The sequence below is a fragment of the Anolis sagrei genome, chromosome 1 (assembly GCF_037176765.1).
Source record: "Anolis sagrei isolate rAnoSag1 chromosome 1, rAnoSag1.mat, whole genome shotgun sequence".
Classification (NCBI taxonomy): Eukaryota; Metazoa; Chordata; class Lepidosauria; order Squamata; family Dactyloidae; genus Anolis; species Anolis sagrei.
This window is the reverse complement of record NC_090021.1, coordinates 21,509,158-21,536,381: the sequence shown is the minus strand read 5'-3', so window position 1 is coordinate 21,536,381 and position 27,224 is coordinate 21,509,158. Positions and strand designations below refer to the sequence as shown.

Sequence of the window (27,224 nt, the reverse complement as noted above, 5' to 3'; positions counted from 1 at the left end):
AGGTAGTTCCATTTTGCCAGGTTGTCTTTTGATCTGCCTGTTCCACTTTTGAGTCTGTTCATGGACTTCCAAGCTGCCTGTTCTTGGTTTGCCCCTGGAGAAAGACCTTCATACAGGGCCATCCAGTTGGGATTTCCTGGTTTAGCTGCCCAGAGGGATAACTTGCTATTGCTGGAGGGATATTTAGAGGAGTGGTGGTTCTCATGAAGCTTTTCTTTGATTTGAGTCCACTGGGAGGAGGCTGATAGCCATGCAGAAGATGGCTTTCACAATGTTCAACCTTATTTCTCTCACAGTTAGCAGCAACTTCCCATTGCATATCAATGGGTGGTGGGCAATGCCAGCTAGCTTATAGAGTTTATCAGCAGGTGTAGATTTAAGTCAAAATGTGATTATTCTGCAGGTTTCATTCAATGCTGTATTCACCTGTTTCGTGTGGACAGACTTGTGCCAAACAGGGCAGGCATACTCAGCAGTTGAGTAAGACAAGGCCAGGGTTGATTATCTTATTAATTTTGGGTATGCACCCAATGTGCTGCCAATATGTTTCTACAGGATATTACTGCATTCAGCTACTTTGCGCTTGGTGTTCATGCAGTGTTTCCTAAATGTTAGTGTTCGATCTAAGGTGACACCAAGATATTTAGGATGGAAACAGTGTTCGAGCTCTTGGCCTTTCCAGGTGACTTCCAATTTCCTGTTGGCTTCTCGGTTGCACAGGTGGAAAGCACACACTGTGTCTTGACAGGGTTAGGCTTCAGATGGTTATCTTTATAGTAGCTGGAGTGATCTTTCAAGGCATTAGTATTTATTTATTTACTTCATTTTTATACCGCTTTTCTCAGCCCTTGGGCAATTCAAAGCGGTTAGTTGTTTTTCGACTGTTTCAAAGTATTTTGCTTGTGTTGTTAGACCAAGGTCATCAGCATATGTAAACAAACTTAACAGACTGCTATGATTGCCTTTCTGGGAATTATAAGACTGTGTATTAGTTTCCTTAAATAGTATGGCATTAGAGATCCATGTATAGCAAAATACTAACATAACTGTTTTCTGGAAAAATGCAGCTTTCAAAATAATTATTTGGATTGCTTATTTTGGCTTTTTGTTTATGGATTCCTATATAGGATTTGCAATGAAATCATGCTTGTAGATCAGGCATGTGCAAACTTTGGCCTTCCAGGTGTTTTGGACTTCAACTCCCACCATTCCTAACAGCCTCTGGCCCTTTCCTTTCCCCCCTCAGCCGCTGAAGTGGCTGAGGGGGAAAAGGAAGGGACCTGAGGCTGTTAGGAATGGTGCGAGTTGAAGTCCAAAACACCTGGAAGGCCAAAGTTTGCCCATGCCTGTTGTAAATTAATGCTTCCTATCTTAACTCACCCTGGCATCCAATGTCAGCACCTTCCTATCTGTCTTGCATCACCTTCATGGTTCCTTTCTAGCAATTATGTGCTGACACCTATCTGTTATACTTGATTGTGGCCTGTAATTGTTTTATGGCGTTTTACAGTATCTTGTCCTGATAGTTCAATATAATACACAGAGGGTTTTTTTGCTTAAAGCTCTTAACGATTCATTTCCTTTACAATTTATTTCTATCCAGTGAATTGCTTGGACCGCCATGTACAACGTTCTCCAAACAAAGTGGCTTTGATCTGGGAAAAAGATGAACCTGGAACTGAAGAGAAAGTCACTTATGGGTATGGTATCTTTCTCATTTCACCTGTGAATGTGTGTTATATAACATATGGAGCAGATTTAATCCCTTTGACATAGCACACCGTGAGCTTGGCTAGTGAATTTCAATCCTTTCTCATTGGGTCCTTTTTGGTTTGAAGTGTCTCTCCTGTGCTACACGTGATTAAGATTTACTGATAAAGGTTCTGCAATATGTATGGTGAAAAGATCAGAAGTAAAATTATTATTCCTGAACTCGAGAGTAAATCTAGAACAGACCACAGAACAACAGATTAGTTCAAGATTGGGAAAGACGTACGACAGGGTTGTACACTCTCACCCAACCTAGTCAACTTGTATGCAGAACACTTTGTGCGATGTGTGGGGCTTAATGAATGCAAGGCTGTAGTTAAAATGGCTGGAAGAAACATTAACAACCTTAGATATGCAGATTTTTTTGTCGTGTCAGGAGCGACTTGAGAAACTGCAAGTTGCGTCTGGTGTGAGAGAATTGGCCGTCTGCAAGGACGTTGCCCAGGGGACCCCCAGATGATTTGATGTTTTCATCATCCTTGTGGGAGGCTTCTCTCATATCCCCGCATGAGGAGCTGGAGCTGATAGAGGGAGCTCATCCGCCTCTCCACGGATTTGAACCTGCGACCTGTCGGCCTTCAGTCCTGCTGGCACAGGGGTTTAATCCACTGCGCCACTGGGGGCTCCATTTAGATATGCAGATGATACCACTTTGATGGCTGAAAGCGAGGAGGAGCTGAGGAGCCTTCTAATCAAGGTGAAAGAAGAAAGTGCAAAAGCTGGGTTGCAGTCAAACATCAAAAAAACCAAGATGATAGCAACCAGACTGATTGATAACTGGCAAATAGAGGTAGAAAATGTGGAGGCCGTGACAAACTTTGTATTTCTAGGCACGAAGATTACTGCAGACGCAGACTGCAGCCAGGAAATCAGAATACATTTATTTCTTGGGAGGAGAGCAATGACCAATCTTGATAAAATAGTGAGGAATAGAGACATCACACTGGCAACGAAGATTTGCATAGTTAAAGCAATGGTATTCCTTGTAGTAACCTATGGGTGTGAGAGCTGGACCTTAAGGAAGGCTGAGTGAAGGAAGACAGAAGTTTTTGAACTGTGGTGTTGGAGGAAAATTCTGAGAGTGTCTTGGACCATGAGAAGATCAAACTAGTCCATACTCCAGGAAATAAAGCCCCACTGCTCATTGGAAAGAAGGATATTAGAGGCAAAGATTAAGTACTTTGGTCACATCATGAGAAGACAGGGAAACTTGGAGAAGATCATGATGCTTGGGAAAATGGAAGGAAAAAGGAAGAGGGGGTGACCAAGGGCAAGATGGATGGATAGTGCTCCAGAGTCTAAAACATGGAGTGATGAATTCAAATGGCAGGAAAAGAGATTCCATCTAAACATTAGAAAGAATGTCTTGCTTGTAAGAGCTGTTTGACAACGGGCTTTAGCGCAGCATGTTAATCACCACTGCTGTAAATCTTGCCAGTCGAAAGGTTGACAGTTCGAAGCGCAAGACGGGGTGATCACATGGCCTGTAGCGTAGCTTCTGTATACTTTGCAGTTGGAAAGCAAAATGTTAGTAGATAAATAGGTACTACTTAAGCTGGGAGGTATTTAAGGCACCCACAAGGAAATGCCAGGAAATGCCGGCGATTCGATCAAGGAGGAAGTTTATGAACAAAGCTCTTTAGCAGGGGAGATTGAACGACAGCATCCCTTCATGGCTGGAACCAAGCACAAGCCTCCAAGACACCGAAGGTGGGAAAAGCCTATGTATACCTCTATCTGTGTACAGCTGTCTGTCTTGTCAGTGTATAAACAGCATTGAATGTTTACCATATATGTGTTCTGTGATCTGTCCTGAGTTCCCTTCCGGGTGAGAAGGGCGGAATATAATTACTGTAAATAAATAATATCCTCCCTTGGAGTGTGGTGGGTTCCTTCTCTGGACGGTTTCAGATAGAGGTGGGAATGCTTTCATTGTGAATTGCTGCATGGTAGGGGTTTGGACTGGATTGCCCTACTGGTCTCTTCTAGGTCTATGTTTCTGTTTAAAGATCAAGTTATCTTCACTTTTAATGCAATCCAGAATTACCTTTGTCTGTCTGAAAGCTGCTGCCTTGGTGCTGGCTGCTAAATTGCTAAAATTTGCATTTGTTTGTCTGCTATTTATTTATTTTATTTATTTATCTATCGTGTCAGGAGTAACCAGACATTTGTATTACATTTTTAACAAAACAAACAAACAGACAGACAAAACACAAAGTTTGCAAGCTTGGTAGTTGCTTAAATGTCCTTTGACCAGTATCTGGCCACTTGGAGTGCCTCTGGTGTTGCCTCAAGGAGGTCCTCCATTGTGCATGTAGCAGGGTTTGTCTGTTTATATGTATGTTTGGCTCCCCCTTTGTGTACCCCAGCTCTGACCCTCGGGCTGAATTGTTTGAGCACCCTGACTAAGAGCAAGGCGCTTTTTACAGCAGGCTATTATAATGTCTCTGCTATTTAAAATTATGTTATTAATAGCCACTATCTCTCATCTGTTTAACCAGGCTGCTACAGAAATGTACTGACTGCTTAAAGTAGTTTTGCCTATAATCAGCTGTTGCTAGCAAGAGCCAGATATAGCTGTTGTCATGGAGGGAACAGGTTATTAATCATATAAAATATTTGCATGTGTGTTTCTTGGGTACATCTACCTTGACAACAAAGCAAGATGTAAATAAAACATGGTCGCTGGATTATTATCCTCTCTCATGTTTGAACAGGAAAGAATGTGTCTTTCATAAATAAGTTGGAAAATGAGAGTGGTTGAAGGGGGCTGCTGTTCCTTTGACGGTCGTGTGGAAGAGGGAATTTCAGCAGGTGTTGCTGGTTGCCGGGTCGTATGACAAGCTGCACCTGTTGAAATTCCCATTTCTTCGCCACTATTGACGGAGAAGGAGCCTGCTCCCATTTTTAATTTGACAACTCTAATTTCAATATGTATGTAACAGACTAGTGAATGTCACTATTGTTGCACTCCAGTCCAGGCAACGTCTCTGTACTTAACCCTACACTCCAGTCCAAGTTAGCAGCAAAGCAGTTGTCATAAAGATTACATAAAAAGATTACATAAAAAGCATTTCAGCAAAAATAGTAAAAACTTCAAAGTCCATATGTGTAAAATAGTCCACAAGATTCAAGGTACAAGAGTAATCCAAAATCCCAAAGCAACAGGACATCCAGCACAAGAATACAAGAAAAACAGGAAGTACAAGGCAGCATAGAATCCAATACAAAAATCCAGGAACAATCCTTCAAACTTGGAAGCATGAAACAGGAACAAAGACATTGAACTAGAATTCTCTCAGAAAGCTTGACTAGGACTTGGCAAGAGCTGTTGCCTCAATTACCAACGTTGAGCTGACTGGCTGGAAAATCCCCCTAGCCTCTCTAATATACACATGAAATCATGCCTTCTCCCATGACTCCTGATAGTGGGTCTCTTCTATTACAAATGCTGTGACCTTTGGACGTTCTGTTGAGCAGCATGAAGTTTCCGAAAACTGAGTCTCCTATCAACCAGCTCACTGTCTTGCAACTCATTCTCTCCACCTTGGATTTCAGCCTCTGAACTCATTTCCCTAGAGAACCACTCCTCTGCACCATCTCGGCATCTCTCTGGAACAGTGGTTCTCAACCTGGGGTCCCCAGATGTTTTTGGCCTTCAACTCCCAGAAATCCCAGTCAGTTTACCAGCTGTTAGGATTTCTGGGAGTTGTAGGCCAAAAACATCTGGGGACCCCAGGTTGAGAACCACTGCTCTGGAATGTCACCTTCACTAATTGCTGAAGACACAGACTGATCATTTTCAGGACTTAAAATCTCATGTTGGCTCACAGGCGCAGAGTTCCCTTGATCCACTTTTCCATTTACATCGGTATCAGCCACAACCATGGGCTCAACTACAACAACTATATGGTGATTTTTTTGAAACACATTAATACGTATGTATGCGTAGGAGCATATGTGCCTTCAAGTTTCCTGTCAATGTATGGTTTTCTTAGGGAAAGAATGCTCAGAGAATGTTTTACCAGTTCCTTCCTCTGAAATATAGCCTACAGCACCTGGGATTCATAGGAGATCTCCCATCCAAGTAGTAACCAAGATTGACCTTGATTAACTTGATGGACCGGGCTGGTAGCACAACTTGTTAAACAGCTGCAATAAATCACTGCTGAGCAAAAGGTGGCAAGTTGGAAGCCAGAGTCGGGGTTGAGCGTCTGACTGTTAATAGCTGTTAAAAAAAACTGTTAAAAAATTGCCTAGCTCACTGTCGACTTAAGCAGTTTGAAAACAGCTGTGAGCTGTGAATAGAGGAATTAGGGACTGCTTAAAGAGGGGAGGCTAATTTATGACACCATAAAAATGCCAGAGAGCAAGGAGGAAATACTATGATCAAAAAGACTTGGCGTCATAGTGAACGAAGCGATAGCTCCCCCTGTGGCTGAATCGAGTAACCTCCAGGATCCGAAATGGAAAAACTGCTGAATGGCCCCATCTATCTGTATGTCTTGTATTTTTGGGAATCAGCCTGTGTTTGTGTTTCAGGATCCTGATGTGGGAAATGATGAGAGAAATGATGGTGCTGAGGCTGAGGTACAAAATGGAGATGGTTTGGTCAATGATTTTCAGGCAGACAATGACAGAGAGGCCCCAGTGCAAGGGGCAGTTTCTCATGAGAATATTCCTGCTGGGCCTAGCAATGATGGTCCACTCCCTCTCTCTGTGAGCTCTCAAGATTTGGGTTTGGAAAACAATTTGACACCTGGGAATTTTAATGAGCAGCCAGAGCCAGATAGGGAGCTGAAGGATAGACGGCTGGAGATTAGCCAGGATCGACAACAAACTCAAGTGTTTACGTTGCTCTGAAAGGCTTCGTCTGATAAGGAGTAAATGTGGGGGAAAGCAAAACCAATTTCTGAGTTTTGGGATATAAGGTTTGCCTCAAGGGGAAACCTGTTAGATCAGGCATCATTTGGAAATCAAGTTCATGTGCCATGGAAATCCTGGTCTTGTTCTTGTGGAGTCTTTTAGCCTTTTGGATTGTCTTTGCATCCTGTGGATTCCTGTTTAGACAAATGCTGTATTGGGTTGCTTTTATATCTGGAGTAGACATTGCTTTGTGTTACTACCTTTTATGGACTTACTACTTTTTGGAACTTTATTTTCTTACAAGCATTTATTTCTTCTGGCTATTTGCTAAGCTTCAATAAAAGAAGATTTGTTTCTTCAATTTTTGTGTCATGTGTTTTAAAGTCAGTGGGCTTTTTCCTGACCTGGAGTGCAACATGTATGTCAAAAACGGCATTGAATGTTTGCCATGTATATGTACATTATGATCTGCCCTGAGTCTCCCTCAGGGTGAGAAAGGCGGAATATAAATACTGTAAATAAATAAATAGCTTCCAAGACCGGGGATATCTGGTGCTTTTAGAGTGTTTAAACACAATATCAATACACAGAGAGATGATTTTGTCATCTGACCCCAAGTTTGCTGTCTCTGTTTCAAGGGAGGTTTTTCTTTCATGTGTATGATGATGGTAAATGGCATGTACGCATGAGTGAGTTCATTACACTATGAAACAAAATTTGAAAAAAAAACTTTTCTTGGTTTGAAAGTGTTGTTCCTGTTTAATTATACAGTACTTACTTTGAAAATACTTGATATACCGGTACTCCAGAAACTTCATTTTTGTAGCTAGCACAAACTATGTTGAATGAGTTGAGACTTGATGAAATATTCCTTGAAAAACTATAGTAAAATGTGCTGCAGGGAGTCCTGCAAAAGCAAAGTTGTTGCAGTTTCATAAACTTTTCCCATGCTGCTGTGATAGAGCCAATTAGGAAATGGCATTTATAACCCAGGAACAAAGATCGAGTTGCATACTGTTACCTTTCAATTTTATTGAGTTTTTACATCTTTTAAGTCTTTTTTTAGTTTGTTTTTTAAAAAATATCATTTAAAAATGTGTCTATGTGTTTACCTCCTAATGTTCATTAGAAGTACTCTGGGAAGAGGCCTGTGGGTGTCCTGCAGATATCTACGTGAAGCAGGATCCACAAAATAACTCCTCTCAGTTGACATTTGCAAGTGCTCCTGTGATTTTTGATAAAGATTTAGGCAGCACTTGTAAACTTGGCCGAGACTGCCTGGCTTTGTTGGTTTTGACTCCTCCCTTTATAGACACAACTCTGGATGCCCTTAGCTGAACTTGCAAAAGCTGGTGAGTCTCACTAGCATTCACCCTACATGGAGTGGGGGCAGGAAGAGGAAAGCTTGGTTCCTAGCCAAAACCCTACTTGGCACTTAGACCAGGGCTTTAATTGGAGGCATTCCCTACTCGCAGTCCCTAAAATTATAGAATCCTAGAGTTGGTAGAGATCTTGTAGGCCATCCAGTCCAACCCCCTTTCAAGAAGCAGGAAAATCACATTCAAAGGACCCCCCAACTGATAGCCATCCAGACTCTGTTTAAAAGCTTCCTAAGAAGGAGCCTCCACCACACTCCAGGGCAGAGAGCTGAGGGGCTGCCACAGAGAAGGCCCTGTCTCTCATCCCCGCCAACTGTGCTTGTGAAGCAGGCGGGATCGAGAGCAGGGCCTCCTCCGACAATCTCAAGTTCCTGATGGGTTCATAGGAAGAGATGCGTTTGGATAGATAAGCTGGGCTGGAACCGTTTAGGGCTTTATAGGCTAAAGCCAGCACTTTGAATTGTGCTCAGTAGCAAACTGGCAGTCAGTGGAGCAACCTGGCTGCCACACGCTGGACCATTTGGAGCTTCCGAGCCATTTTCAAAGGCAACCCCATGTTGCCTTTGAAAATGGCGCGTTGCAGTAACCAGAGCGTGGACTACCGTGGCCAAGTCAGACTTCCCAAGGTACTAGACTTCCCAAGGTACTAGACTCCTATATATGCAGGCCAAAATCCCATTGGCTTTTTAAACTGCTGCATCACATTGTTGGTTGATGTTTAACTTGTTGTCCATGAGGAGAAAAGGGAGAATGCAGAGAAGAGTACAAAATTGGTCAATTTGACTGTGGCAATAGAAGCATTGCAATTATTAGTTAAGTAGTTGAGTAACCCTTCCTCTTGATGTTTATTGTTATCTGGGCCTTATTGGATGCATTTGGTAATCTGTTTCCTTTTGCTGCAAGGTAAAACACGTCTTCCCTCTTTAGGGAGCCTAACCAACGTGGCAATTGGACTCAGTTGGCATCTCAAGATCTCTGTTATGATTCTGGCTTTGGTTACAATTGTTTTCACTGCAGTGTTTTTCTTAAAGGAAAGAATTCATTACTACAGTAGGAGATTGTTGTTAATTGCTTGTTTTCACTACTACATCATTTCTCATTAGAGCACTGCAGCATAAATTAGAACCTGGCGCCTTTGCCTTGACTTCCGTTCCTGGTATTTTATTCCTTACTACTATTGACCATTTGCTATTATAAACAGCATGCGATGTGGTGCATTTGTGTCTGTTCTGCATTCTGTCATTCAAGACAGGTAAAGCAGGTTCATCATGCATTACCAGTAATCCCCCCCCCCCCATGGAAAGCATTCCTATGCATAGACAGCTAATATATTGTAGGGAGAGAACAGTCTAGACTAAGAACCATATCCTGGCATGCTGTGTTATATCTGGCTTCTATTCGGTTATGGATGGCCAGTCATGTACATGAGTCTAAAGTGGTGCAATCCAAACTGGAAGGTTTTTCTTTTCTTTGTTAGGACTCTGATCTTGACTTATATATTTCTTAAGTAATGAGATGGAAAAATAGATGGCAAAACATGCTTAAGAATATGGTTCTCAACCTTTCTAATGCCGTGACCCCTAAATACAGTTCCTCACATTGTGGTGCCCCCCCAACCATAAAATTATTTTTGTTGCTACTTCATAACTGTAATTTTGCTGCTGTTATGAATCATTATGTAAATATCTGAAATGCAGGATATATTTTCATCATTACAAATTTAACATAATTAAAGCATAGATATTAATCACCAAAACAATATGGCCTGATGAAAGCCAGGTGAGCGAGCAAGCACCGCATGGTCTGGCCTCACATTTTGCCTCTTGTCCTGGTCACGCCAGGCGGCAAAAAACAGACAACAGAGGCAGCACTGCGCAGCCTGGTGGAGGGGGCGAGGCCAATGGATATGGTGCCACGACCCCTCCGAAATGGCCCGGCAACCCCTCTGGGGGTCGCGACCCCCACGTTGAGAACCGCTGCTTTAGAACATTTGAAGCAGTCAACTGAGTTAAAAGAATGATATCACTGGCTAGAAGCAACATGTATGGTCAATTTATTACATACCAATTGAATGTTTGAGTCGGGAACAGCGACAGACACCTTGTAAACATTCACAGGGATGGAAAAAAGAACTATTTTTGTTATTAACAGGCTATATGGGTCCCTGGTGGCATAGTGGGTTAAACCACTGAGCTGCTGAACTTGCTGACTGAAAGGTTTGCAGTTCAAAACCGAGGAGCGGGGTGAGCTCTCACTGTTAGCCTCAGCTCCTGCCAACCTAGCAGTTCAAAATGTGAGTAGAAGGTAATGGCCGTCCATGCAATCACATGAGCTTGGAGGCGTCTACGGACAATGCTGGCTCTTTGGCTTAGAAATGGAGTTCTGAGAGTGCCTTGGACAGCGAGAAGATCCAACCAGTCCATACTTCAAGAAATAAAGCCTGACTGCTCATTGGAGGGAAGGATAGGAGAGGCCAAGATGAAGTACTTTGGCCACAGCATGAGAAGAAAGGAAAGCTTAGAGAAGACAATGATGCTGTGGAAAATGGAAGGGAAAAGGAAGAGGGCCCGACCAAGGGCAAGATGGATGGATGGGATCCTTGAAGTGACTGGATTGACCTTGAAGGAGCTGGGGGTGGTGACGGCCGACAGGGAGCTCTGGCGGGGACTGGTCCATGAAGTCACAAAGAGTCGGAAATGACTGAACGAATGAACAACAACAAAACCACTCGCCACTTGTTGCTTTTACATGTATTGCTTTCAAACTTTGCTATTTTTCTCTTGCAAATATCTTCATATTAGAAATACGAAAACATAAGATTGCAAATTCTTCATTTATTTTGCAAGTTGTGGCCCTGCCATTACAATCACTTGTGAAATTAGTTTTATGCCAAATTTTGAAAACATTTCTGGTTTATTTGGATATTGCAAGATTCAGGGCATGCACAGAGTGGCATGCTATTCCACTGAAGCAGCTGTGGTTCACTGGGAATGTCCACTTCTATTTTCAGCTTAGCTGTGAAACTTTTTGGTAGCTTTTAGTAAGATGCCAAATCTAGACCAGGTCTCATTTAATTCCTTTCGGATTCTATTTCAACAGTAAAACAAGAACAGAAATACTCTTTGTCCTAGAGTGACGTGCTTTGCATTGGAATTGGCTGTTCATTGTATAAAATCGTAGCAAAACCCACTTAAATGCATTCTTTGATATATTTGCAAGTTTTCTCTTTGTCTTCAGTCTAGGAAGGTTGATGAATGCAGCTATTCCCTATGATTTTTATACTTCATGATACTTCATGAATGTAGAAGTCAGCCAGTGTGCAGTAGCTCATGTTAGGAAGTTACTAAACTGTTGAGGCTTGTGTTTTCTTTGAAAGGAAACTCTTATTAAATAGAGTTGTATAAAGCAATATACGTTTATGAAGAACCTGTTAAAGATTACAAGTTTAAGATACAAACTCTCTGAAACGTTATTGAAGTTTTTAACCCTTGACAAGAAATGTGCCTGTATCTTTAAATAATTAAATTATCAATAAACAAACTTGTTATCTTTAAAAGAAGTCTGCTTGCATCTTTCTCTGCTGTGAACATCAAATAGGAACAAAATATCTATGTGCCCAGCAGTCATCCGTTACCAAATAAACTCTGCTACCTTGATTAGGTTGTGATCCTAACAGTTCGTAATCTATTTTTTCCCATCAGCCCACTTTGGTTGGGATTCAATGTTTACTTTTAAGCTCTTTTTTTTGTATTTATATTTGAATTATTGTATGTTTACTTTTAAGCTTTTTATTGTATTTCTATTTGAATTACTCCTAAGCTTGTTATTGTATTTATATTCGAATTATTATCTCATGTTTATTATTGTATGTTTAAATTGATATGTTAATTGTTTAAATTCATATGTTATGTTTATTATTATATGTGTCATGCGGCATTGTATGCTATGGATTGTAAGCCACCCTGAGTCCCCCACTGGAGTGAGAAGGGTGGGGTATAAATGTAGTATAATAATAATAATAATAATAATAATAATAATAATGGTTTGTTGTAGGTTTTTTCGGGCTATATGGCCATGGTCTAGAGGCATTCCCTCCTGACGTTTCGCCTGCATCTATAGCAAGCATCCTCAGAAGTACCTCTGAGGATGCTTGCCATAGATGCAGGCGAAACGTCAGGAGAGAATGCCTCTAGACTATGGCCATATAGCCCGAAAAAACCTACAAGAACCCAGTGATTCCGGCCATGAAAGCCTTCGACAATAATAATAATAATAGTAATAGTAATAATAATAATAATAATAATAATAATAATAATAATAATATACCCCAATTGTTTGTGATCTGGACAGGTCATGATCCAATCCAATCCCCAATATGCCCCACATTTAGGCTCAGTAATGTTTCAGAAATTGCTTTACATCAATTTCCACTGAGCTCTTTTGAAATATTACCCAGGAGTTTGTTTATACATTAAGCATTACGAAAGGCTTAAAGGCTTCTGAAAAAGAAACAGGTATTTGATATGTTTAAAATGATGTAGAGTTCTTTTTCTCATTTTCAGGGAACTTCTGGACATGACCTGCCGCCTCGCAAACACTTTAAAGAAAAATGGAATCACAAAAGGAGATCGAGTCGCTATCTATATGCCAATGTCTCCAATAGCAGTGGCTGCAATGTTGGCGTGCGCAAGAATTGGTGCTGTCCACACAGTTGTCTTTGCTGGGTTCAGTGCAGAATCTTTAGCAGGGCGGATCAATGACTGTGAGTAATTTTCAAAGGTTGCAAAAGGGGTGGGGGAAAACACTTGTATTTACATATATATACGTGATTAAATATCTTGGCAATAGCACAAAGTCTAAACAAGAAATACATTTGTGTTTCATATACACCTTATCCACATAGCATAAAGACAATTTTCCCCACAGTATTTTTGAAAACTAAACTATCAGAAAACAAAAATATCTGGGTTGTTGTAGGTTTTTTCGGGCTATATGGCCATGTTCTAGAGGCCTCTAGAACATGGCCATATAGCCCGAAAAAACCTACAACAACCCAGTGATTCTGGCCATGAAAGCCTTTGACAATACAACAAAAACATCACTATCTCAGCCACCCATGTGGACTATTTCAAAGTTTGGAATATTTCAAATTGCAGAAATCCAGATAAGTAACTCTCCAGAGAATTAACTCCAGATAATTACAGTAACGCACTGTAATTCTGTTTCTGAGATAATAGTAATATGGGTTTTTAAAGATTTTTTCCTTTCTTCAGGGCATCTAGAGGTTTGCAAAGCAATATTTGTGGATCAGTTGCTGCAACTGATAAACACAGCTCTACTCTTCTAGGTAGTACGAGGATGGAATGAAAAGTAATGCCTCCACCTTCGTTTGGATAGGAATATTTTAATCAAACGCATAAATAATCCTTAGAATGTGGTCTTTAACTATCGTTATTCACTTTGCCACATAATCACCAGACAATTGGATACATTTCTGCCAACGATGAACAAGTTTTCTGAAGCCGTCACGGAAGAAGTCGACACTCTGTTTTGGGTACCCATTGTGCACAGATCTTCCGATAGCCAAGCCAAGCAATAATGTGACCCACACGTTCTTGTGAAATGCCGATTATGCTTGAAATTTCTCTCTGACTGATACGACAATCATCCTGAATCAATCTGTCAACCTTTTCCTTGTGAAACTTGGTGGTTGCTGTCACAGGACGTCCAACTCTTTGTTTGTCATGCAAGTCAGATGTTCTCATCTCAACATCTTTAAACTTACTCACCCAATGATGCACAGTACTCACATCAACACAATCACCATAGACAGCTTGCATTCTCTGATGAATCTCCTTTGTGGTGACACCTTCTGCTGTCAAGAATTCAATGACTGCACGTTGCTTAAGTTGCATTGCCTGACCGTCTGCGCAGGGTTCCATACTTCACACTTTAACATCACAACTGTTCAATGCTAAGGCTTCCTGCCAAAATGTAACTGTAGAGGAGAGTCTACTGAAGAAGCCAGTACCTGCCGCATACCAGTACCACCGTCTGTTGAGGAGTTAGGAAGGTGGAGGCATTACTTTTCATTCAACCCTCGTAAATAGCTGGCTTTATCAACTCACAATATTCAGTGCTGTTTACATCGTGACTCACAATATTGTATATAGCTGGTAACTCCATAATTGCTTCTCTTGTTAGCTGAATGCAAAGCAGTCATCACATGTAACCAGGGCCTGAGGGGAGGACGGATCATAGAACTGAAGAAGACTGTGGATGAAGCGGTACAAAAATGTCCAAGCATCAAGTGTGTCTTTGTGGCTCAAAGAACTGCCAACAAGATCCACACGAGAAATCAAGATATTCTCCTTGAAGAAGTATGTTCATGATGTTTGATGTACTTATTTTAATCAGGTATTCCCATAGGGCATTTATTCTCTTATTTCAGTGAACAATATGGTTTTGTATAGAACATATGAATGAGCTGAAATTAAATGTATGGCAAAGGCTAAACTGAAAGTTGGAATGGGATCATCAGTTTAGAAAGGAGGCTTCTGGAATCTTGCTTTTTTACTAATACTGTGGGATCCCAGAACTATTTTTTTTGTTTGAAATGTAACAACGCTTAGCACTGAAGAGTGAAGAGTGACTCACAGTGGGCAGTAGTAATAGGTTGCTGTAAGTCTTTTGGAAGATCACTACAGACGCAGACTGCAGCCAGGAAATCAGGCGGCGTTTACTTCTTGGGAGGAGAGCAATGTCCAATCTCGATAAAATAATGAAGAGTAGAGACATCACACTGACAACGAAGATCCTCATAGTCAAAGCAATGGCATTCCCCATAGTCACTTACGGATGTGAGAGCTGGACCATAGGGAAGACTGAGCAAAGGAAGATAGATGCTTTTGAGCTGTGGTGCTGGAGGAAAGTTCTGAGAGTGCCTTGGACCACGAGAAGATCCAACCAGTCCATACTTAAGGAAATAAAGCCTGACTGCTCATTGGAGGGAAGAATAGTAGAGGCCAAGATGAAGTACTTTGGCCACGTCATGAGAAGAAAGGAAAGCTTAGAGAAGACAATGATGCTGGGGAAAATGGAAGGAAAAAGGAAGAGGGGCTGACCAAGGGCAAGATGGATGGATGGGATACTAGAAGTGACTGGATTGACCTTGAAGGAGCTGGGGGTGGTGATGGCTGACAGGGGACTCTGGCATGGGCTGGTCCATGAGGTCATGAGGAATCAGAAACGACTGAACGAATGAACAAGAAGAAGAAGAGGAAGAGGAGGAGGAGGAAGAAGAAGAAGAAGTAGTAGTAGTAGTAGTAGTAGTAGTAGTAGTAGTAGTAGTCTTTTGGGCTGTATGGCCATGTTCCAGAAGTATTCTCTCCTAATGTTTCGCCTGCATCTATGGCAGGCATCTTCAGAGGTTGTGAGAACATGGCCATACAGCCCAAAAGACTTACAACGACCCAGTGATTCCGGCCATGAAAGCCTTCGACAATACAGTAGTAATAGGGTTAGATAGTTTGAATGAAGTGTCCTCCTTCTATATATACCTATCCTGACCCCTCTGTGATGCAGCCTCAAACTGTGGCCCTCCAGCTGTTTGGGCCTCCAATACCCAGAATTCCTGACCATTGAACAAGCCTGGGTAGGGTTTTTGGGAGTTGAAGGCCCAAACATCTGGGGGGCCACACTTTGAGGATGCCCACTTTAGGGATGTTTTTCCATCTCTTGACCTTACAAGATGTAGCTGTCTTAGCACTCTGATTAACTAACCTATCTCAGGGCCCCTCCAGACAGGCCCTATATCCCATGATCCAATCCCAAGTTTCTGTTTATCCCAGATTATCTGGAAGTGGGGATTCATATAATCCCATTTAAAACAGAAAACCCTGCATCAGATCCTGGGATATAGGACCTGTCTGGAAGGGCCCTTGGAATGGAATTCCTACAACAGAGCTTTGTTTCTTTCTGGCATATTTGCTTCTTAAGTCAAGATCTCTAACCGCTGAATGCACTCTTAATATTTTTAAGGTGGACGGAGGCTCAAGGTAGAAGGGGGCTCAATGTGAAAGGCAGGTCATTATGTGCATTGCCTATTGATAGGTGCATTTTAGCAAATATTGACACATTAAAATGACAACAAAAGCTGTACCAGGCAGTCTTTCCTGATGAGGCATGAGGTTCATTTGTAGGCCTGAATTTGTTGGCTGAAGGGAGGTGGAAGGAAACTGTCACCATTTTCTTCTGGAATTGCCTGGGTGTCAGGGAAAAGGCACAGGGAACAGGGAAAAGGCAGAACTACTTAATGCCTTCTTTGCCTCGGTCTTCTCACAAAAAGAGAGTCTTCAACCACAGCAAGATGGAGTGGATGAGGGATTGGAGGACATCCAACCCCAAATTGGGAAAGAAGTCGTCCAGGAATACCTGGCCGCTCTTAATGAGTTCAAGTCCCCAGGGCCAGATCAACTACACCCAAGAGTACTGAAGGAACTAGCGGAAGTCATTTCGGAACCATTGACAACCATCTTTGAGAGTTCTTGGAGAACGGGAGAAGTTCCAGCAGATTGGAGGAGGGCCAATGTGGTCCCAATCTTCAAGAAGGGAAAAAAGGACGACCCAAACAACTACCGTCCGGTCAGCCTCACGTCGATACCGGGCAAGATTCTGGAAAAGATTGTTAAGGAAGCGGTCTGCAAACACTTAGAAACAAATGCAGTCATCGCTAATAGTCAACATGGATTTATCAAAAACAAGTCATGCCAGACTAATCTGATCTCTTTCTTCGATAGAACTACAAGCTGGGTAGATGCGGGGAATGCCGTGGATGTAGCGTACCTGGATTTCAGTAAGGCCTTCGACAAGGTCCCCCATGACCTTCTGGCAAGGAAACTAGTCCAATGTGGGCTAGGCAAAACTACGGTGAGGTGGATCTGTAATTGGTTAAGTGGACGAACACAGAGAGTGCTCACTAATGCTTCCTCCTCATCTTGGAAAGAAGTGACGAGCGGAGTGCCGCAGGGTTCCGTCCTGGGCCCGGTCCTGTTCAACATCTTTATTAATGACTTAGATGAAGGGCTAGAAGGCATGATCATCAAGTTTGCAGACGACACCAAATTGGGAGGGATAGCCAATAGTCCAGAGGACAGGAGCAGAATTCAAAACGATCTTGACAGATTAGAGAGATGGGCCAAAACTAACAAAATGAAGTTCAACAGTGACAAATGCAAGATACTCCACTTTGGCAGAAAAAATGAAATGCAAAGATACAGAATGGGGGACGCCTGGCTCGAGAGCAGTACGTGTGAAAAAGATCTTGGAGTCCTCGTGGACAACAAGTTAAAAATGAGCCAACAATGTGATGTGGCAGCAAAAAAAGCCAATGGGATTTTGGCCTGCATCAATAGGAGCATAGTGTCTAGATCTAAGGAAGTAATGCTACCCCTCTATTCTGCTTTGGTTAGACCACATCTGGAATATTGTGTCCAATTCTGGGCACCACAATTCAAGAGAGATATTGACAAGCTGGAATGTGTCCAGAGGAGGGCGACTAAAATGATCAAGGGTCTGGAGAACAAGCCCTATGAGGAGCGGCTTAGGGAACTGGGCATGTTTAGCCTGAAGAAGAGAAGGCTGAGAGGAGATATGATAGCCATGTATAAATATGTGAGAGGAAGCCACAGGGAGGAGGGAGCAAGCTTGTTTTCTGCTTCCTTGGAGACTAGGACGCGGAACAATGGCTTCAAACTACAGGAGAGGAGATTCCATCTGAACATTAGGAAGAACTTCCTGACTGTGAGAGCCGTTCAGCAGTGGAACTCTCTGCCCCGGAGTGTGGTGGAGGCTCCTTCTTTGGAAGCTTTTAAGCAGAGGCTGGATGGCCATTTGTCAGGGGTGATTTGAATGCAATATTCCTGCTTCTTGGCAGAATGGGGTTGGACTGGATGGCCCATGAGGTCTCTTCCAACTCTTTGATTCTATGATTCTATGATTCTATGATTCTTCTTTTTGTGATTTATTGTGACATTTGAGCTGGTCCATATTATTTTATGTAATATGCACTGAGGTTTTTTCTGCAAATATCCTTTGTATTGCATCCTCCCATAAGAACGCTTCTGTAGCAGCTCTGAAGAGAAGAACCAAAAGGAATATCGTTGTCAGATACTTGTATTCACCTCAGAAGGAAAATATGATTCACCAGACATTGGCAACAGAGGGTTCTTACAACAGCCATGACCTTTCTTAAACAGTAATTGCAGGGTTTTAAGATTAAACTTCCCTTTTTGCAGTTTCATAAGATAACGGCAAGCGTCATATGATGGCTCATGACCAGATTGGAAAATTTCCCCCCTCCCATTTGATCTACAAGCCACCCTTACCAAGCACAAGCTTCTAGTTCCTTTGGCCAGATCTTTTAATAGACTTTGCTATGTATTTCATTATTGATCGAGTCCCCTCAATTTATTATTTATTTGTTTGTTTATTTACTATGCTTCTATATCGCCATTCTCAGCCAGAGGGCGACTCATGGCGGTTTACAAAACAGCACAATTCGATGCCCACAACAGTACAAAAATAATTTAAACATTAAAACATTTAACTCAGGTAAAAGTTCATTACAATTAACATCAGTAACACAATAAAAACCATAAGTCCTCCACTTTTAATTACCAGTCATTATCCAGCCACATTGTCCAACCATTCCGAGATCAGAGTTTAATAGCTACACTGCTTTTAGGAAGGCCTGCTCATATAGCCAGGTTTTAACTTTTTTGCGAAATGTTAAGAGGGTGGGGGCTGATCTAATGTCCCTGGGAAGTGCATTACACTACCGAGGGGCCACCGCTGAGAAGGCCCTGTCCCTCGTCCCCGCCAATCGAACCTGTGAAGATGGCAGGGCCGAGAGCAGGGCCTCCCCAGAAGATCTTAAATTCCTAGAGGGTTCATAAGGAGAGATACGTTCAGACAGGTAAGCAGGGCCAGAACCGTTTAGGGCTTTATAGGCTAAAGCCAGCACTTTGAATTGTGCTCAGTAGCAAATTGGCACCCCGTGGAGCTGGCGCAACAGAGGAGTTGTATGCTCCCTGGGCGCCGCTCCTGTTAGCAACCTGGCTGCCGCCTGTTGGACCAATTGGAGCTTCTGAACAGTCTTCAAAGGCAACCCCACGTAGAGAGCATTGCAGTAGTCTATACGGGATGTAACCAGAGCGTGGACCACTGTGGCCAAGTCAATGAGATAGGCCAGGTTATAAAGTATTATTGTTATTTTTAATTATTGTTGTTATTACTACTATTACGAGTGTTTTACGGACTGAAACAGATTATTATATATCCCGAAAAATCAAATAGTGTATATGTCATGTAACTCAATCACATCATTTTTGTGTTTTGTTAATCCCAGGGTTTGGAATAATGTCTTAAAGGTGGCATTGTGTTACACTTCCTAAAATAGTAAAGAAGGATGCATGTGAGATTGATGCCCAAGACTGCATGACTGATTGTTGTCTAAATTGAGGTTCAGAGGGTAACATAGCAAATTTGGGTTTGCAAATGTTTCTGCACAGAAACATGAGAGTAATTGAAGAAACAGACTTCGTGAAAACAGAACATTGCTTTAACTTTTATGAGTTTGCTCTTCTTTGTATGTATGTTTTTTAGGAAATGGCAAAGGCGGCTTCTGTTTGTCCCCCTGAAATCATGGACAGTGAAGATATGCTATTTATGCTTTATACTTCGGGAAGCACAGGGAAACCTAAAGGCATTGTTCACACCCAGGCAGGATACCTACTTTATGCTGCCTTAACGCACAAGGTATTTAAGCGATCATAGCTGGGGAAAGCACGTCTCTTCTTTATAAGCATAGCAGGAAGGAAACTTTATAACATATTTGAACATGTGTGAGATATTTTGATTATACTGTATCGTAAAAATTCTCCAATTTTAATAGTTTTAGTTAAAATTATGTGAACTCCAAAACTTTAAAATAGTTCCATGCTCACGATAATTCAGTTGGATGAATATTTCTTCATTTAGATATGCGTGTAAGTGGGGGAGGATAAAATTTGTTTGGTGGTTAGGTGTGGGATTTATGTTGATTTGTCCTGCATTTTTAGTTTTGATGCTATGTTTTATACTTTAATTTTATGTTGTTTATTTTATTGCAATTTGTCTCTCATTGTATTGTAATTTGTTGTTCGGGCTTGGCCTCATGTAAGCCGCTCCGAGTCCCCTTTGGGGAGATAGTGGCGGGGTATAAATAAAGATTATTATTATTATTATTATTATTATTATTATTATTATTATGTTAGAATTGTTAATAGTGCTTTTTTAAAAAACATGGTTTGGTTGAAACAAGCTAAAAAAAATGTTGGATGCATATTTTGTGCTAATATTGTCAGTTTGACCAAAACATTTATTTGTGGTTAATCAAAAAACAAAAGCAAGTCTCCATGGAATTGTGTTAGGGCGCTTCCATACAGGCCCTATATCCCAGAATCTGATCCCAGGTTTTTTGCTTTAAACTGGATTATATGAGTTCACACCTGCAGATAATCTGGTATAAACAGAAAATCTGGGTTCAGATCCTGGAATATAGGATCTGTCTGGAAGGGCCCTTAGAGAAGAGGTGGGAAATATGAGTATGTAGACTCAAAACTCACTGTAGATCATACTATTATAATAAGCTGTCATTGTTGTGACATCCAAGCCAGCTCAGTGCTACTGTATATGTTTGCAGTGGATTAAATCGCTAGCTACAGAAAACTTGCTGATCGTAAGGTTGTCAGTTCAAAGCGGCGGTTCAGGGTGAGCTTCCGGCTGTCAGCCAAAGCTCCTGCCAACCTACCAGGTCTAAAACATGTAATGTGAGTAGATTAATAGGTACTGCCTCGGCAGAAAGACAAAAGGCACCCATGCAGCCATGTCCATAGACACCTCCAAGGTCATGTGACCGGCATAACTGCATGGAACTTCCTTACCTTCCCGCCGAGCAGTACCTATTGATCTACTCACATTTGCATGTTTTTGAACTGCTAGGTTGGCAGAAACTGGGCCTAACTGCAGGAGCTCACCCCACTCCCCGGATTCAAACTGCCAACCTTTTGGTCAGCAAGTTCAACAGCTCAGGGGTTTAACCTGGGTTTTTCACATACCTCATGTGAAACCATGAATTGGAGACCTTGAAATGGAAAATATGAGGTTTTGTCTTGTCTTCACCACATCATACAAGGAACTGTTACTATCTCATGGTGATAAAATCCCTCAGAAAGGAACTGTGTAAAATTACCCTGCCTCTCTGTACTGTTCTTTTACAGCATGTATTTGACGTCAAGCAAGACGATATTTTTGGTTGTGTAGCTGATATCGGTTGGATCACAGGACACAGTTATGTGGTGTATGGGCCACTCTGCAATGGATGCACCACAGTTCTGTTTGAAGGCACTCCTGTTTATCCTGATCCAGGTAACTTGCAAATCTAATATGTAAACATACTATTGGGTGTAGGGAGCAGCTGCAATGTATTCATGAAGGACTTTTGCTTGTAAAAGATTTCAAATTCTTTCTGGAAGCCCAGAGAGCCAAGTCAGTCCTGCAAATAAGGAAGGGGATGGTGTGTGTGTGTGGGTTGTGTGTGTATCCTGATCTACAAAAGCTCTTCCTTAAACTCTGTTTTTATGTCAGGATATTCCTTAGGCTAAAATATTCTCTGGAAAGAATAGAAAAAACAAGTTAATACTAAGTGCTGGATATAAATAATACTTTCATGTGTTTATTTAAAAGAGGATTGTATATTTTGTATCCCATCCCATAACATAAGCAGTATGTCTGGCTTGCAATAACAGTGTAAAACAAGAACAATTATTTAAACGTTCTGAGACTATATCAAATGACTGAGTAATTTAAAGACTTCAAACTGGTAATGATGAAAATCATAAAGGACCCTAAACCCTAAATACTCCTCCCTTAACTTAAAACTGCATATCCTAGAATAATGCCACAGGATATTGTCATGGCAATTATAGAGAAATCATAGTGCTATAACTGTGTTATGCAAAAAACCTGGAAGTCTGTAGGGTTTAATAAAAAGACCAAGTTTTAACTGAAGTTTGGTCTTATTTTTTGAGGCTGAATTGCCTATGGCTACCTGCTATGCAGCTACTGTTTTACCACTATTTATAGAATGCAAATGAAGTGCCAAATATCAATTTAGACTTTATTAATGAGAAAATTGTTATTTATTATTGGAGCCCCCAATGGCGAAGTGGGCTAAACTGCTGAGCTGCTGAACTTGCTGACTGTTTGAATCCAGGGAGTGGGGTGAGCTCCCATTGTTAGCTCCAGCTCCTGACAACCTAATAGTTCAAAAACATGTAAATGTGAGTAGAGCAATATGTACCAATCCGGCGGGAAGGTAACGGTGCTCCATGCAGTCATGCCAGCAGCATGACCTTGGAGGTATCTACAGATAACGCCAGCTCTTCGGCTTAGAAATTGAGATGAGTACCACCCCCCAGAATAGGACACAACTAGACTTAATGTCAAGGGGAAACCTTTATCTTATTTATTTATTTATTTATGACATTTCTATGCTGCCCTTCTCACCCCAAAGGGGACTCAGAGCGGCTTACAAGATAGATAAATAGATAGATAGATAGATAGATAGATAGATAGATACACACACATACATACAATATATTATATTATTAGCATAGTACAATATCAGTATTAAATATTACTATATTGTACTATTCTGTTATATCATAATATTATTAGTAATATTACATGTAATATAAATATATTATTATATTATTATTAGTATTAGTATTATACTGGTCCATTTAGTCCAAGCCATGGTATTCCCTGTAGTAACCTACGGATGTGAGAGCTGGACCATAGGGAAGGCTGAGCGAAGGAAGATCGATGCTTTTGAGCTGTGGTGCTGGAGGAAAGTGCTGAGAGTGCCTTGGACTGCGAGAAGATCCAACCAGTCCATCCTCCAGGAAATAAAGCCCGGCTGCTCACTGGAAGGAAGGATACTAGAGACAAAGTTGAAGTACTTTGGCCACATCATGAGGAGACAGCAAAGCCTAGAGAAGACAATTATGCTGGGGAAAGTGGAAGGCAAAAGGAAGAGGGGCCGACCTAGGGCAAGATGGATGGATGGCATCCTTGAAGTGACTGGACTGACCTTGAAGGAGCTGGGGGTGGTGACGGCCGACAGGGAGCTCTGGCGTGGGCTGGTCCACGAGGTCACGAAGAGTCGGAGACGACTGAACGAATGAACAAATTAGTATTATATTGCATGATATTATAATATTATAAATATTATATGTATATACAATATATTACATTACATTATATTATTACCATAGCACAGGAGATAAGGTGTAACTGTCTTCTGACCCCCTCTCTCTTCATTCTGGCCCAGAGCAATTAGCTCTGGCACAAACAGTAAGTTGTGCATCTTAGGACTCTAGATAATTTTTTGTATCTTTATAAAGAGAGATGCATAACTTACTGTTTGTGCCAGAGCTAATTGCTCTGGGCCAGAATGAAGAGAGAGGGGGTCAGAAGACAGTTACACCTTATCTCCTGTGCTATGGTAATAATATAATGTAATGTAATATATTGTATATACATATAATATTTATAATATTATAATAAACTGCTAGAGGAAAAGTGAAAGGGGACAAGAAATACAAAACAACCATAACAGTCTTAATACCATAATAAAAGGGTTAGTATAGATAGGGAAGAAGGGAATACATTTGTGGTCACCCCTGCTATCTAGCTATTACTACTTTTCTGTTGTCATTGAGCTAGAAAGGTGAATAGTTTGTTGTGTTTTATTGAGATTACACCACTAGCTTAAAATAACTTTGGATTTTTGCAGGTCGCTATTGGGAAACTGTGCAAAGATTAAAAATAAATCAGTTTTATTGTGCTCCCACTGCATTGCGTTTGCTGCTGAAGTATGGAGATGAATATGTGAAGAAATATGACAGATCCTCTTTAACTACCCTTGGATCAGGTGAGGCTGGACAACTGAAGCTATATTAATAAATAAATAATAAATATTACAGTTTGAAGTCCCTAGTTAAGTTTATTTTTTCTGGATGCTGAATTTCCATAGGTCTGCATTCATTCCAAAGATTTGGTGGTGGTTAGAGGGGGAAAAAGTTTAACTTGAAACCTTTCCTAAGCTTCCCTCTAAGCCAGTGGTTTCGATTAGTGGTTCTCAACCTGTGGGTCTCCAGATGTTTTGGCTTTCAACACCCAGCAATCCTAACAGCTGCTAAACTGGCTGGGATTTCTGGGAATTGTAGGCCAAAACACCTGGGGACCCACAGGTTGAGAACCACTGATCTAAGCCTAGGGGTGAGATTTGTAGTCTTTCAGGTTCTTGTGTAAAAATGGCCCAAATTCTCTCTGGTATATTTTTCGGTGTCATCAAAGTTTTAGCTCTGCCCTCTCTAGCCTTTCCCTAACTGCAAAAGTAATCTATGGAACCCTACTCCTAAATCTGGCAAAATAGTTCAAGAGGACGCAAAGAACCCTTTCCTCATCTTCCGAGCACTCAGAATCTGACCAGGCTACAGACATAATAGCTACACAATCCCTTTTGGCAGTTAATCTTTGCAGCTCTTTGTTCTGAAATCATAGTTTTTTTAAAAAATGTTTTGTATTTTAGTGGGAGAACCAATAAACAATGAAGCATGGCAGTGGTTCTACGATGTGGTAGGAGATCGAAGGTGTACAGTTGTGGACACATGGTGGCAAACAGGTAAAATAATGGCAGTGAATATATGTTCAAAAAAAAAGCAAAGCAGGGTGCTTTGTGTTGTCTGGCTTATCTGCTTAAGCGACAACTTGATTATAATAATCACATTTGCTAATGATATTGGACATGTTACATGAGTTGATTTTCCAGAGAGAGCAGTCACTCAAGACAAGTACACAATTTTTTGCGTTAGATGCATCATCGGTGGGGTTCAATGTGCTCTCTGGCTGTAGGGTAAACTATAACTCCCACTATGATAAGTCAGTCCCCTCAAACCTCTTCAGTAGGTTGAGCTAGTCATGGGGATTCCGTGTGCTAAGTTTGGTCCAGGTCCATCATTGGTGGAGATCACAGTTTCTCTGGTGGTGGGTGAACTACAACTCCCAGAATGGAAGGTCAGTACCCCCCAAAACCAACCAGTAATCAAATTTCAGCATATCAGGCATGTGTGCCAAGGTTGGTCCAGATCCATTGGGCTCACAGTGCTCTCTGGGTGTAGGTGAACTACAACTCCCCCGAATCAAGATGAATTTTCCCCAAAGACCTCCAGTGTTTTGTTTTCTTTTTTGCTGATCATGGGGGCTCTGTGTGCCAAGTTTGATCCAATTCCATCTTTGATGGAGTTCAGAGTGTACATTGATTGCAGGTGAACTATCAATCCCAGTGCTGGCAACTCCAAAATGTCCAAACAATTCTCCGTAAAACCCACCAATATTCAAATTTACGCCTAGTTTGGTCCAGATCCATTGTTGTTTGGGTTCACAGTGTGCTCTGGATGTAGGTGAACTACAGCTCCTATAAATCCCTCCAAAGACCTCCAGTGTTTTTGTTTGTTGCTCATGGGAGTTCTGTGTGTCAAGTTAGGTCCAGGTCCATCATTGGTAGAGTTCAGAGTACTCTTGGATTGTAGGTGAACCATACATTCCAGTACCGACAACTCCTATAAATATGAATTCTCCTTAAGGTGAACTACAACTTCTACAAATCCCTCCAAAGACCATATATATGTATATATATATATATGTATGGGGGTTCTGTGTACCAAGTTAGTTCCAGGACTCTGGTTGGAGGAGTTCAAAGTTCTCTTGGATTGCAGGTGAACCATACAGCTACAACATTAAGATCGTCTGGGGAGGCCCTGCTCTCGGTCCCGCCTGCATCACAAGTATGTTTGGCGGGGACAGGGCCTTCTCAGTGGTGGCCCCTCAGCTGTGGAATGCCCTTCCTACAGAAATTAGAATGGCCCCTTCCCTGTTAGCATTTCGGAGGAAAGTGAAGACCTGGTTGTTCGAGCAGGCATTTGAATAGGCAGTGTCACGAATATAGAAATATGGAACAATTGGATGATGAGACTGGATCTTGATTTTAACTATGAGACGATATGAGATGTTATATGATGTTTAATTTAGTGTTATAATGCTATTGTTTTAATGGTTTTTAACTGTTTTATGATGTTTTAAGCATTGAATTTTGCTATTGTGAACCGCTCTGAGTCGCCCGAGGGCTGAGAAGAGCGGTATACAAATATAGTAAATAAATAAATAAATAATACATCTCAGTACCTACAACTCCTACAAATCATGTTGAATTCTCCCCAAACCTCTCTAGTATGTTCAGTTGCTAATCAATTCCTCTGTTTGCTGTGTGTCATAGAAAAGAATAGGAAAGGGTTATGGGAGAGGCAGTGGGCGGGGTCATGCAAATTCCATACCAGTGGAGAGAGTAAGAAACACTGGGATGCCTGTGGTGGAGGAAACACATAAAATCTAGGATGAAATTGTCCCTGTATGAAAGCCTTTACTTGGGTGGTGGGCAGTCTGGTATTTGTGGAGGACATTGGACATGTTCATGGCACTCGCCATAACCTGCAATGTCATTGGAGGAAAGGTCTCCAATGTGTAGTGGGAGCGATAGGAGGTAGGAGATTGTCTGTGTAAGTGGAAAACCCTTTTTGATTGAAGCGGGGGTATACAATTGCTGTAACAATGCTTATGTTGAAAGCATTCCAACACTATTTAACACAGCAGTGGAAGCATCCATCATTTTAGGAAGGAAATATTTTGGCTTTTCCCTGAAATAACACTCTTCAGGCATGAAAGCCACTACAGAGTTTATTTTCCAAGAAACCCTGTTTACGTTGTAATCTTTTGCTTCAAATTCAATTTCTAAAATTATAATATTGGTCCACCCAGACTTATAAACTAATTATTTGAAGTAGAAGGATCCCCCCCCCTCCCCCAATAATGACGGCTGGTGGAAAACCATAATGTCTCAAAAGCTGATTACGTAGTGTATTCAATGTAAATCCACACATTTTTGTGGGATTTATTGTTTCCTTTGGATATAAAGCGTAGTTATGACAATAATTCATGGTGTTTTTGAAGATACATAATGCGTGTTGATTTTCGATTGCACAACTCCTA

General features: G+C 41.4%; 1 protein-coding gene across 1 annotated transcript in view; it reads left to right on the top strand.

Moving 5' to 3' along the window:
- Positions 1-27,224, top strand: part of ACSS1 (acyl-CoA synthetase short chain family member 1) — a 52,393-nt gene that overhangs the window by 8,717 nt on the left and 16,452 nt on the right. Inside the window, exons 2-8 of the mRNA XM_060754538.2 lie at positions 1,604-1,700; positions 12,578-12,777; positions 14,220-14,395; positions 19,680-19,832; positions 21,335-21,482; positions 23,914-24,051; positions 24,712-24,804. Of these exons, the coding sequence (XP_060610521.2) occupies positions 1,604-1,700; positions 12,578-12,777; positions 14,220-14,395; positions 19,680-19,832; positions 21,335-21,482; positions 23,914-24,051; positions 24,712-24,804 (1,005 nt within the window). The remainder of the gene's footprint in view (positions 1-1,603; positions 1,701-12,577; positions 12,778-14,219; positions 14,396-19,679; positions 19,833-21,334; positions 21,483-23,913; positions 24,052-24,711; positions 24,805-27,224) is intronic.